The following is a 14,315-nucleotide window of genomic DNA, read 5'->3' on the forward strand; positions in this document are numbered from 1 at the left end:
AGAACCATTAACAAATTGCACTGGAAGTGGGGTTGTTCAAAACATTATAAATTTAAAAGCAGAGGGTTTTTTTATATAAAAAAATGCCTCCCCTTCTACAATTCCATTTTGTTCTGTTGTTTTGCTAATATAATCATAACTAGCTACGCCTTAACTGCAGCCAAACATGAGAAATCCAGTGGTGATTCCCCTAATACTCAGCTGAATTTTACATACAAGGCCTTAAACAGTGGAATGAATCTGATGAGGTGCGCTTGACTAGACAATTAGAGATGCACTTCTTTGTTTACGTTGATGATAAGACCTCCATTGCACTAGTAGAATGTATCTACTTACTGCATGGCCTGAGTCTCCATGATGAATCAGTCTTGCCAAAGCTAAGCAAGTCTAAGTCTGGGGTGTGGGTGGCGCTGTGTTCTAAACCACTGAGCCTCTTGGGCTTGCCGATCAGAAGCTCAGCTGTTTGAATCCCCATGATGGGGTGAGCTCCTGTTGCTCTGTCCCAGCTCCTGCCAACCTAGCAGTTCTCTAAAGCACGTCAGTGCAAGTGAATAAATAGGTACCACTGTGGCGGGAAAGTAAACAGCATTTCTGTGCGCTCTGGTTTCCGTCACAGTGTTCCGTTGTGCCAGAAGTGGTTTAGTCATGCTTGCCACATGACCTGGAAAGCTGTCTGTGGACAAATACCAGCTTCTTCGGCCTGAAAGCGAGATGAGTGCCGCAACCACATAGTTGCCTTTGGCTGGACTTAACCATCCAGGGGTCCTTCACCTTTACCTTTAAGTCTGGTCAGTGCCTGGATAGAAAACTGTTGGTGGAAACCCCTGTATGTTGCCCTGAGCCCCACAATGAAGCAAAGCAGTGTAAATGTAACAAACAGATAATATAATAGCAACACATGCAACATACATAGGAATCCTGACCTTATTATTTTGCCCCTATGCCTGTCATTGTTTTACACTCTGGTTATGAGAACATCCTCCTCCTGTAGTATATTTGACACTGGGTTCCCCACCCCACAATATATTTGAGTGTTTTTAAGATAACTCTTCTACAAACTCTGTTACGGCACCTCCTATCTACTCATAGAAATTCTGGATGCAACCCTTTGAGGGTAACAGGGAAAGTTGCTTGTTTGCTTATAAAATGATCTTTCTTTGCCCTACACTTCTACAGCAGTTAAGAAAAATAATAGGTGCATGTGTGTACTGATGGCTCCTATGCTATTTGGGGCTTCTTATTTTGCAGCAAATGGTATGGTTTATCTGTATGATAGTTTTCCAGCAGCGTCCTCAAATTTGTGAGATTACAGAGAATGATGCTTGCGGTGTACAGGAAAACTTCCAATAAAGTTTGCAAGAAGATGAGTAAAACATCTTTTTTTTCCTTGGGGCTTTTCCTCACATCACGTGAAAGGAAAATGTCAAATGGAATTTCCTGTGTTTGTAGTGGGGATGGTGGAATCTGACTACCTAATTTACTCTGAGAGAGGCTTGTCTTCCCACGTGTTACAAATGTCAAGGAAAAAAATGCACAGGGACCGCAAAGCAATATATTTCACAGGACCAATCAGTTAATAAGCTTTGGGTTATGTTTCTGCGTAAGGGCATGGTGTTAAGATGACTTTGCAGTTGTTTCAGACTTAAGGCAATAATGGTAAAGCCTAGGCAAACTAATTAGGTTAATACAGTGCAAAAGAACGCTGGTTACACAAAACCTTCCCCAACCTGCAAATCACTTTTAATAAAGCCAAGATAGAAACTGAAGACAAATCTTGGGCATCTGTTTGCTAAGGTGCTTTAAATCAAATTTATCCAACCTGGTGCCCCCCCCCCGATGTAGTTGGACTACAACTCCTATCAGCCTCAGCCAGCATGACTGATGGGACTTGTAGTCCAAAACACCTGGAAGGCACCAGGCTGGGGAAAGCTGAAGTACACAAAGGGATCCTAGGAGAAATTATGAAACATCTGCATTTCAAGATAGAAAAAATACCTCCTCAAAAAAGTTCAATTCCATTGGACTTTCTTAAAATAATTTGAAAAGATAAGATCAGGCTCTGGTTCCTTTTACTCCCATGTAAGTCACTGCACAGGGGGGAAATCAGGTATTTTCCTACCTATATTTTATGGGATCAGAATGTCATTTCTTTTCACCACAGCGAAAGGGGACGAGTGGTTACATGTCTCTTAATTGAGTCAGGTCTGCCTGCCCACCCACAAACTTGTATTTCCCACTGTAAAGAAAACATTTATTGTGCATTATTGCTTTAGGTAAAAGCACAAGTATTGAGAATGTAATGTGAATAGGTTAAGATTTTTATTAAATATCTCTACTTGAGAGGAAACCTGAGATGGAACTGCATCTGGTCAGGCCTCTGTGAAGGTTACAGCGTAGGTGGGCCTGGCAAAAAACCTTGGTTACAGTTACTAGGGAAAGAAACACCTCTGGCAGTTAGCAGTGTTGAACGTGAATGTCACTGATATATTTGCACTGATCAGGGGCCTTTAGAAAGGACTAATATGGTTGGAGTACTGTGCGTTACTCAAAAGTTCATACTAGTCCTTAGGTATTTGGGTAAAGACCAATAGAAGGGGGTCCTGCAAGTTGACCACATATTGGTGGTCAGACACAATAGCCAGCCAGTGAGAATGTAGCTATGAAGACATGGGGGGGGGGGGGTTACAAGTAACTAAGAGTGCAGTCATTGGATCAAGATTAAAGGAGACATACCAAACTCTTCTTTATATTGCACAATTGCCAGACCTGAGAGGTCTATAAGAACTCGAATAGAGTTCACCGTATTATGGAACTTGGAAGGAAGTGATGGAGAATCCGTATTAGAACCTCCATATTGCTCGGTTGCTCTGCCTCATTTCAAAACTAATGATTTCCCCCCCCCCCCTGAAAAAGTGAATTGTTACTTTTGTTTCAGAATTAGAGAGAGAACTTGGCAGGAGGCCGAAGAAGGTCTGCATTGTTAAAGTGGTGGGAACCAGGAACCTGTGGAAAAACATCGTTGTGCTGTGTGTTAATTCGTAAGTGCAACCATATTCCTGTGCAGTGTATAACATACTGGTGCCCATGGGGCAATGAGGAGAAGGTGAAGAATGCTTTACCTTTAGCGCAAAATCCCAGTGGGTGATCTCCAACTTAGAGTAGACCTATTGAAATCAATGGACTTACTCATTTCTATGGATCTTCTTGGAGTATGGCTAAAATTGGGTATCCCCTGCTGTCTTGGATTTGAGTTCTTGAAGTGAAAATCTGGTTGCTCTTCATTCTCCAAAGTGGTTAGTTCGCCCTTGGATCAGACTCAAAAGAGAACTGAATGTTAACACCTGCAGTTGTCGCCACCTCTTCATTGGAATTGGGATGTTTTGCCACTGTTGGGAAGAAGCCCTTTCCCTGCCTTCTGTTTTTGCTTTCCAACTCCCTCTCCACCAGCTGCTTTCTCCCACCGTTCCATCTTTGTGGTGGGAACACTGGAATACAACCCTAACTGGGAGAAAGCAGCTTTGTGGGAATGGTTAATCAACCCTCCAGGTTACGTGCTTCCAATACTGCTTCATGGTGGAGAAGCAACAAGGAGGGATGTTATTGCAGGTGTAACATGCAGTTTCACACTGGGGCCTTTCCAGTGCATTTTCTGTTGGTTTGTGCTGTTTGTTAGCAAGTATCACAAAGCAATTTTTGGTGTGTGAAAAACACCGTACATGCAGTGCTGTTAAGGTGAACAGCGCATGATACAAAAATCAAGGAGGCAGAGGGAGGGAGTACAAAACATCCAGATCTTTTTGTCGAAAGTGAAGACATCTGTGGGAAGTGTTCACCATGGCTAAAAGCATTCAAGTTTGCCAAAAGTCTTTGTCACCTGCAACTGGAGCAAAACATTTTGAAATAAAGCAGAGAAATCTCTCATCTCCCCTGGAATTAAAAATTAAAAGTCCCATGCTACAGCAGTAAACTAGCTTAGGGGCTGCAGGGCAGACCATGTGGTACACCTTTCTAGCCACTTTCCACCACTCAGAATTTGCCACCTGAGACAGCTGTCCCACTCTGCCTCATGGTAGGGCCGGCCCTGGCTAACACTTAGGGTTGTATGTATTCTGCAGTCTCATGCAAGTGCAGAAAATGCACTGTATTAGACAGGGCCGGCTCTTCATAGACCCCCGGTGGCGCAGTGCACCATGGCGCGGGGCTGGTAAGCTAGGCGCCGGCCTGGCAAGGAGGGCGCCGCGCGAAAACCAATTGCGCCCTGCAAGGGCGGGGCGGGCGGCGGAGCAACCTCCGCCCCTCAGCACCAGGGCGCGCGATCTGCTCAAGACGGCCCTGGTATTAGACACTGTGTGTTGAGTCTCTGCTTGCTTTTTTAAATGTGGGTGCCTTCCTCTATTTCATTGAAGAATGGCTTCACAGTGATATAGTCAATGTCCAGTGAAATATTGCTGAAGAACAGGGTTTCTTGTTTTCAGAGGACATGGCTTCAGTATCTCCCATAGTTCCTTGCCCTTTGCACCAAACTAGTAAGATTGGATAAGCTGTGCAAAATCAAGCAATTATGTATAAAAATCAATTTGCATACCATGTGCAGGTCACATAATTGTGAAGCATGACGTTTTCGCAGCCCTGGTTAATATTTAACCTAGTACCACCAATGGTACATTTGGTGTTGCATAGAACACAAAAGGTGATATCACCCTAGCTCTCTCATCAATGGTTACTAGTTGATATTGCAGCTGCCCTAACCATATGTATGGAACCTGAGCTGCAGTAGCAAAACAGTTTCTGTGTAATGTATAAGCGACTCTTCAAGGCAGTGTCCACGTTTGCCTAGCTGTGGCAAGCTGCTCTGACCCAGTGGCTCTCCTCTCCACAATGCGGTGTCCCGTGAGACTCATCACATAGATCTTTGAAGTTGCAGGGAAAGTTTATTCAATGGCAGCGAATACTCTTTGGGGGATCTGTTACTGGCATGGAATCTCTCCATGCAATACAGAAAATCCCCAGGTCGAGTCATGCTAGATGTTATGGCAGAGCCCTGACAGTAACTGCTTGGACATGATTTGCTGCAATAACATGTAGACCAGTGATGGGAACCTATTGCCCTTCAGATGATGCTAGACTCCACTCCCAACAGCCCCAGCCAGCATGGCCAATCATAAGGGATTATGATAACAACTTGTGAAAGGTCACAGGCTCCTCATTCTTCGTATAGACTCTTCCTAAAATCTGACCCTGGCTTCTAGAGCAAGTGGGAGAAATAACCATGCTTATCGGATGACTGATAAATGTAACAATAAAATAAATTGATGTGCAATTCAGATTTCCCCCCTCTACTTTTTGTAAGAGCAAAGCATTTGGGACTCCCTGCATTTCCCCTCCCTGCATTCCAGCTTTGGGTTGTATGTCATTATTTGTCTGGCTATTCAATAACAGCACCTTGTTCCTCCTTGTGTTTTGTCTCCCAAAGGCTGACTGGCTATGGGATACACCACTGCTTTGCAAAGAGTATGATGGGTCACGAAGATAAGATGTCACTCACCAACAATTTCTATGCGGACTACTATACCATGGCAGGGATAGCGCTGGCATCCTGCCTAGCCATGTGCCCTGTTGTTGGATTCCTTGGGCGAAGAGGAGGATTGCTGCTCTTCATGATCCTCACTGCTCTGGCTTCGCTTTTACAACTAGGTCTTCTCAACTGTGAGTGCAGGCATCCAACTACCATATCCCTTCTTACGTGCCTTGGGTTCGCTTAGCAAAGCACTGTGTTTTTGATTTGTATAAGGTTTCAAGCCTGCTGCTATTCTCAGCTGTAGGTGGGAAATGCACTTGTAGGGAAGTACTGTATTAAAAAAAAACCAAGAAACTAGCTGTGCCAATCTGATTTGGAGAGAGTGAAGTCCTAAACAGGGAACAATGAAAACAAAAATACATGTTGGCCCTTTGTTCCTCCCCCCCCCTTAGGGCTGCTTTACATGCTGCTTTGTCCACATTCCAGCTTTTTCATTGCAGCTGGTTGTCCTCCTCTCCACTTTAATTTTTTAGCACTGATTTGCCATGTGATTTTCACCTATTTCATGGAGCGTTTACTCAGGCCTGGAACTCTGAGCATCCAGTATTGCTGAAGAAACTGTCTGCGTGATGAAAAAGTGTCATGCCATAACTGGCACTAGAAAATCCAGCACCTTGGGGTGCAGATATCATATTGATTCATCCTTGTTACAATAAAACTAATAGCTATAGCAAGGGCCTTTACATTGTTCCATTTTCTTTGCTTGCTTCCTGTGCAAATACACTCATATTGACAAAGCTCAGAGTTCATCAGGTTTGTTTGAGTGGTTTCTTTTTTTAAAGCAAATTACTATCTGGCAATCCAATAATTTATTGGTATTGATTAACTTAAGTGCAAGCATCCTAGTACCTTTTCTCCTTTGATTCAAGGCCATCACTCTCTACATTTGAACTGCACACTTTGACTGTATTCACATGTCACATTAAAGCCATAGTTAATGTTTACAGTGGTTTAATACAAGTGAATGCCATACTTGTGCATGGTACATAGAGGTCCCCACTTGGCTGCACTCTTGCTCCTCAGCATGTTGGAATCAACAAACAAGAAGCTTTGGTTTGCCATGTGATCTGAAATAATGCTCTTACCTCTTCTTGATTTTCCACTCATTGTTTCTTTAGGAGGAATGAACTGCAAGCTTGAATTTGAATGTTTTGTTGCTTCTGGTGCAGGGAGGAGCAGAGCACCTCCTCATTCACATTTAAACATAGTCATAAGAAGCTGGGACTCTTAATCTCAGGGTCATGAGTTCAAGCCCCAGGTTGGGCAAAAGATTCTTGCATTGCAGGGGTTTGGACTAGATGACCCTCATGGTCCCCTCAAACTCTACAATTCTACGATTCTATGGAACATGTATTTTGGTTCAACATGAACCACAAGATTTATCTTTGTTTCTACAAAGGTCTGCACACTCTAGACTGGGCAGAGTCAGTGTAGGAAAGGAGTCCAATTCTTTAAAATTTAAAGCTTTAAGGGTTGCTCAGAGAAGAGAATGTTGACTGATGTGCCTTCTTCCAGCACTGCAAGTAGAACTCTCCCACCTGCTGCAGGTGTAAGTCGCATCAGCCAGCTATAGGAAGGGAAAACACCCCCGGCCATTTGAATACTGCCCATAAGGTTTGGATGCAGAGGCAATTTCTCTTCACAGAGTATAAAAGCACCACCAGGAGCAAACCAGTACCAGACTACTTTTACTATGTTCCCTGCTTTTAGCCTAGCACTCTCTCCTGTTCAGATGCTAAAGGTGCATCAGCTGTGCCTTATGGAAGTTCCCTCAGAGTCTTTAGCACCTGTTCAAGAAAAATCTGATCGTGTGATACTTGTGGAAGAGGCAGGTCTTCCCAAATGACTGCGTGTCTCATGGAGCTTCCTATAGTGTGTCAAATGCATTTTCTTAAGCACAGCTCTTTACATGATTAGCTTATGTAGTGCACATAACAAGCTGAAAGCCATCTACTATAAAGCAGTAATGGGAAACCTGCGGCTCTCCATATGTTGTTGGACTCTGCTCCCAGCATCCCCTCTGGCACGGCCAATGGTCAGAGATCATGGAAGTAGTTCAGCAACACCTGGATCCCCAGAGATTCCCCATCCCTGCCTCCAAGACTTCTATCTGCTCATTATGTATATTAACCGTTTATATGGAAATTGCTCAAACAAGCAGAAAATGGAAGGAAAGGCATGGAGAGGAGGACCCCAGTTTATGATCATCACAAAGTTTTGAGTCCTGAGATTTACAATAGTGGAAACCTTTGGAGTTCTGTCCAGTAAATTTTTTCAGAGCTCCTGGGTGCCAGGCTCATGCAAGACTTAAGGTTCCGTTCATTGCTCATATTGGATGTGTGTGCGCACTTAAATAGCTGGTGAATAGTGTTTCAGTCTGCTCACTCATTGTTGAGCTTCAGCACAGACAACTTAGTTGAATGATGCAAGAGTTGTGTTTTATTTTTAAAAAAGGGTTAAGGGTTTTGCTTTCTAAGGAACCCCCTCTGAGAATTACAGCTAATTTTGGCTCTTTTAAAAAATTCTCCCTTCATTATCAACATAAAGGCCTTTGTTTGGTTTCTGCGCTAATTTCAGGCCTTGAAAGCTTCAATAGCGTGCCTCCCATTGTTGTTCTCTCTCATTAGAATTCAGTCTTTCCATTGGGAATCAGACAGAAAATTGCATGTCCTGTCATGTTGGGTGGGGAAAGGGGCTATTTTATGGTGTAATTTGCTTTTTACTTTTCAAATAGCTGGCATTTAATTGTCATGTTTTTCTATGCATATTCTTGATGGTCTGTTTTCTTTCTCTCTCTCCCCTATTTGTAATACATTTGTGCTTCTGAGTCCAGTGATAGGAAAATACAGTCAACTTCCAGACTCAGGTATAGTTTTCAAGTCCATTTTTTGAATGTGATTTGTTTTTGTTGTGCTACAATATTCTGACATTACTTCCCTCCCAACCATAATGCATCTGCACCTCAGGCTCACACACTCCTTTCCCTCCCCACCCCAGCTGAATGTCTGAAGCAAGCAATCCCACATTTAGAGAACTGGAGGCACCTCACTAACACTGACAATCGAAACTGTTAGGAAATAATGTAAAATTCATTCATTGAAAAATAGTGTTTTTTGAGGTTACAGAAGAAAATGCAAAAAAAAAGTGTCTTGGATGTTTCTTTAAATCTGTGATAGCAGATTTGCACACATGCCCTGTTCGATCCTGCAAATATCAAATAATGGACATGGTTGTGTGAACCAGCCTTCCACATGCTTCTGTATATGCCAGTAGTATTCTTACACGGGTCTTAAGTGGTAGATAGGAATGAATCAGTCTGTTTCCAGTCTGTGTTCACCCATAAGTCCATTTAACATTAATTTGCAAAAAGCAAAAATTAAAACTGTTAAAAATTGCCCCAAAATTACATTCATATTTAAATATTTAGTTTTAGGCATGTTTTCTCTCAAAATATGCATATCTAAACCATTTAGATACATTTTATAAGCTGAGGGCTACACTGAAACATTGGGGAAGTCTGGTACATAGGCAAGTTCTGAGCCACACATTAGACTGGTTGATGCAGGTTTAGAAAAACACTGGCTTCCTCAAGCATCTGTAATTGTGGCTGTGCTTCAGTTGGGTAAGGAAAATTGAATATAAGCTACACCACGGAAAATATTTCTCCTGCTGTTCTTCATCCCTGGGGAGGGCTAGGTCATCCAGTGCTAGGGAGGGGGGAGGCAGGATTGCTTTCCCTGCAACAATGTCCAAAAACGTGGCATTTTACCCTTCTCAATAAGAATGAATAGCTACAGTTTTATTATGTGAAATGGTGAAAAGGTTCACATTGGGAATCACTAGTATAATAGTTTAACCTGTTCTCTGCTTTACTGTCTCCTGCATTACTGTGCATTGCTGTTCTGTACTGCTGTTTCGTTTTGCATTGGTTAGTTTTGTGTTTTTATACAGTGATTTTGTTGGAATTTGCATGGGTCGCCTCCAGTGCTTGTCCTACTCAGAATAGAGTCTTACGGAAACTAATGGCACTAAGTCATTTTCCTTAACTTCCGTGAGCCTGCTTGGAGCAGGACTAGCGTTGGCTAGAACTGTATCTTTCTTAAATTGACATACTTTTGTAAACTGCCCTGAGACCAGCCAGTGATGGGAGAGCTATAACCGAAACTAATAACTAAATGGCTGGTTTTATTTGGACATAATAATAGTGTTTGGTGGAGGGGGGGTGGTTTTAAAAGGCTACTACCTATTGATCATGAATGAGATGGAGGTTAAGCTTTTTTTGCATGTGTCTCGTAGGTATGAGCGACACTGTAAAGGACAAATTCTCTACAGCGTTTTCCATCGTCGGGATGTTTTCATCACACGCAGTAGGAAGTCTCAGCGTTTTCTTCTGTGCAGAAATCACACCAACAGTTATAAGGTATGGCCATAAAAAGCTCACTCAAGCTTGAGGAGACGTTCTGAAGTCTCTTGTTTTTCCACAAGGTAGTCCACTGGTGCCTTTTTTGGGTAGTTTTTTGGGATGGTCGCTTTGGAACCAACTCCATTAAACCCCCCGATTAGCAGTAAATGGTAGCTTTTGCAGGGAAGGTTCCATCAGTATTGCAACATAGGACAAAAAGAGCTTTAAAAAAATACAGTGGTACCTCGGTTTACGAACTTAATCCATTCCGGAAGTCTGTTCTTAAACTGAAACCGTTCTTAAACCGAGGCACGCTTTCCCTAATGAGGCCTCCAGCCGCCGCTGCCCTTCCACCATTCAGATTCCGTTCTTAGAATGAGGTAAAGTTCACAAACCAGGACACTACTTCCGGTTTTGTGGAGTTCATAAAACAAATAGTTCGTAAACAGGGCTGTTCTTAAATCGAGGTACCACTGTATCCCCATGTGCTGTTTTCTGTTTTCAGGATGTACAGCAGAGTGGGAAATATTTGGGCCAGTTGCTACCATCCTTTCCCAGGGTTGATATAAGGATGCAAAGGCAAATGGACTATGTGCCCTGAGCTCCTTGGGTGCATGTTGGGATTCTTTTTAAAAATAGTAAGAAATAAAATAAAGGTGGATTTGTATAATTTGGCTAGATCACTAGTAAAGCAAGACTCTGAGCATGGCATGATCATGGAATCATAGAACTGTAGAGTTGGAAGAGAGCTTCCTGCAGCCAATCAAAAGCCACTTTGGTTTCCAAACATTTTGGAAATCCAACGGTCTTCCAGAATGGATTCCGTTTGACTTCCAAGGTATGACTGTATTGGGGCAGTAATAATAGTACTGTTCAGCCTCCTAAGATTGCTGCAACAATTGTTGAGATTGTGAATTTCTCTGAATATGAGAAAAAAGCACTACATCAGTAAAAACATAAATTAATTCACTTGCTATTGTTTCATTTTTGTTGCTTACCACCTTGAGCTCTAATAAGAAAAGGTGGTATATTATTTAATAAGTAGCATTCTTTTTCAGTACAGTAGTACCTCTGGTTACAAACTTAATTCATTCTGGAGATCTGTTCTTAACCTGAAACCATTCTTAATCTGAGGTACCACTTTAGCTAATGGGTCTCCCGCTGCCGCCGCACCACCAACACATGATTTCTGTTCTCATCTTGAGGTAAAGTTCTTAACCCGAGGTACCACTTCTGGGTTAGCGGACTCTGTAACCCAAGGTGTTTGTAACCCGAGGAACCACTGTATTAAATTAAGTTGTTCTTACTGATGTTAACAGGAAATGCATTATTGACCTTTAGGTTAATTTTGTGCATCAACTCAGCTGGATTTTTAAGAGTGTCGTAGCTCAAGATGAAATTAATAGAAATCTTACCAGCACAAAGTCTTTTCAAATAAAGCAAGAACAAAAATCAAAACGTATAGTCAATAGGTCAGTCAATAGCATTTATTAGAACCGCCACTTTCTTTGTCACAAGCAAAAGTCCGGTTGTGGACAGCTCAAAATTCAAGCACCCAGAGTGTGTTTTGTCTCACAAAAGCTACAACACTGAGAGCTGCAGAATGGAGGCTCCTTGATAGAACAGCATTTAGTATGCTGATGCCTAAGTTTTGTTCGCTTCCTCTGGTCCCATGCTGCCAAGTACTTTAGGCACCATTGAAGACTTTTAATTCCTTATGCCAAGGAGTTCATTTGTAAAGCTCCTTTCGGGCACTTAACAAAATGAAACTCCTAACCCTGCCACAGTAAACTTGTTGACGAAACAGCTGTGTGCGTTCTTGCTGCTGGAACAAGAGGATGTTTTTTTTTAATAGAACAGGTTAATTTCGGGAGGAGGGACAGAAGAGTAGCAGGGATGCAAGTTGGCAAAATGGTGGCGGTATTTTGGCTACCTAAGCAATGTCACTCACATCCTGAGCATTTGAAATAGAGATAATGATGTGAATGAGCCAAGGCAGCTAGCAAGAGCTTGGGGATATGCCCTAAAATGCTCCCCTCCCCTTTTGTAAGTAAAGAGGAGGAGTTTTCTCAGGAATCCAGTCCTGGGGAGCAGGTGCAGCCCATGTACAGATGTGTACTGTGCCATTGTACATCACTTCTGGGGGGTGGCCAAGGGAATGGAAGGCATATGCAGCCTTCATCCACCGCAGCCAGATGGTGAATGAGGAGATGGAAGAGGTCTGCTCTGTTCAGTGCTGGCACAACCTGCTATATTTATGCAAAGGCCTCCAGTCTTCTGCATCAAACAGTGACATAATTGGTTTGCATTGGCAGCTCATTCTAGGGGCCGCTGTTTGGACTCGCTGCAGGGGCCGAGTGCTTGCGATGAAGGCTTTGCTAAGCGCAAGTCCTTCGTGTCCTGTTGTAGTAGCCTACTAGCACAGTGCTTAATTCTGTGTATGCCAGTGGAACGGCAGCTCTCTGAATCTGCATTGGATAGCCATTCATGGCCGGACTCTCCTAACTGGGACCGGGACAGACAAGAACAGGGTAGTGCAAAATAAATCTGGATGCAGTTTTTATATCCATAGGGATTTGCAAAGCAGTCTTACGGCTCTGTCAGACATCTGAGCCCACGGCAATAAAAAAGGGAAGTAGACTTGAAATGCTCTTCTTGCAGAAAAGAAGGGCCGGTATGATGTTTGTGGGTCTGATTCCTGAGCACTGAGGTTTCTCTTGGCAGGATTGGCTAGTGGGGGGGGGCAGTGCCATGCCACCTCCCTCCCAACAATGGTGTTGCTGCCATTTGCTGAAACAGGAGGTGGTGGCATAGATAATGGTGAGGTTGGGCCTGCTTGGGTGGGCCAGTAGGAGCGTTGGGTTGGCTTTACCATCACCCTGCAACACCCCTGCACTGTCCTGGTAAGCAGCCGCCGCTCCTGATTGGATGGTATTTCACTGTTAGGTTTTCAGTTTTCAGTTGATTAATCGGAGGAATCAGCTGGAAAAAGTAACAGTTAGCATTTGGAGAGAGACTGTTAGCATATTCAGAGCTTTTGGCAAAGCTTATCTTTTAATCTATACAACCGTACTGCAAGGTCAAGATGAGAATAACAACAACAACAACAACAACAACAACAACAACAACAACACTTTATTTATACCCCGCCCATCCGGCTGGGTTTCCCCAGCCACTCTGGGCAGCTTCTCAACAGAATATTAAAAGCACAATAAAACATCAAACATAAAAAACTTCCCGAGCCAGGGCTGCCCTCAGATGTCTTCTAAAAGTCTAATAGCTGTTTATTTCCTTGACATCTGATGGGAGGGCGTTCCACCACGGGGGGGGGGGTGACACTACCAAGAAGGCCCTCTGCCTGGTTCCCTGTAACCTCACTTCTCGCAGTGAGGGAACCGCCAGAAGGCCCTCAGAACTGGACCTCAGTGTCTGGGCTGAACGATAGGGGTGGAGATGCTCCTTTGGGTATACTGTACTGGGCCAAAGCAGTTTATCCCCATATTTCCTATAGCCAGTGTTGCACCTGAGACAGTGGTTTCTCTGATGCCATCTAATAAATTTCTGACAGAGAAGTGATTCATACTGGCCACTTTTTGTGGATAAGATGCAGTGCTGTACCAGCTCTTGGATTAATTGGGGAAAGATATTTTAAGCACTATACTCTTTTAAAAATGTGAAGCTACCTAAGCCATGGGTGGCAGGCCCCATCGTAGAAGTGGCATTCCTCCCTCTCACACATGGAATGGAATAGAATGCAGGATTGGGCCTGCCATGACAGGAATTTGTATCATCTGAAAACAAAGTATGATTCCTTCATCTGTAAATGTGTGCAGATTTCATCAATCAACTAAAATTCATCCAGTTGGTAGCAGATATTTCTTTAATCTGACGGCACCCTGTTGGCTGACTGAATGACTAACTGACGAGAAAAGAAATATTCAGAATTTTAGAGTGGAAGAATGATAAAGAACCGTAACTATAAAATGTCTTTTTCATTTTGAGGATCACACTTCAAAATGACCTTAACAGATTAGACAACTGGGCCAAAGCAAACAAGGAGAAATGTAAAGTACTACACTTGGGCAAAAAAAAAAAAAATGAAAGGCACAAATACAGGATGGGTGACACCTGGCTTGAGAGCAGTACATGTGAAAAGGATCTAGGAGTCTTGGTAGACCACAGACTTGACATGAGTCAGCAGTGTGATGCAGCAGCTAAAAAAGCCAATGCAATTCTGGGCTGCATCAATAGGAGTATAGCTTCTAGATCTAGGGAAGTAATAATACCACTGTATTCTGCTCTGGTCAGACCTCACCTGGAGTACTGTGTCCAGTT

General features: G+C 43.1%; 1 protein-coding gene across 2 annotated transcripts in view; it reads left to right on the forward strand.

Moving 5' to 3' along the window:
- SLC22A23 (solute carrier family 22 member 23) overlaps positions 1-14,315 on the forward strand; it is a 93,338-nt gene that overhangs the window by 73,692 nt on the left and 5,331 nt on the right. For both annotated transcript variants that reach the window (XM_035126383.2, XM_035126384.2), the window contains 4 exons: positions 2,936-3,038; positions 5,474-5,706; positions 8,412-8,444; positions 9,875-9,998. In XM_035126383.2, the coding sequence (XP_034982274.1) occupies positions 2,936-3,038; positions 5,474-5,706; positions 8,412-8,444; positions 9,875-9,998 (493 nt within the window). The remainder of the gene's footprint in view (positions 1-2,935; positions 3,039-5,473; positions 5,707-8,411; positions 8,445-9,874; positions 9,999-14,315) is intronic.

This window comes from Zootoca vivipara, chromosome 8 (assembly GCF_963506605.1).
Source record: "Zootoca vivipara chromosome 8, rZooViv1.1, whole genome shotgun sequence".
NCBI lineage: Eukaryota > Metazoa > Chordata > Lepidosauria > Squamata > Lacertidae > Zootoca > Zootoca vivipara.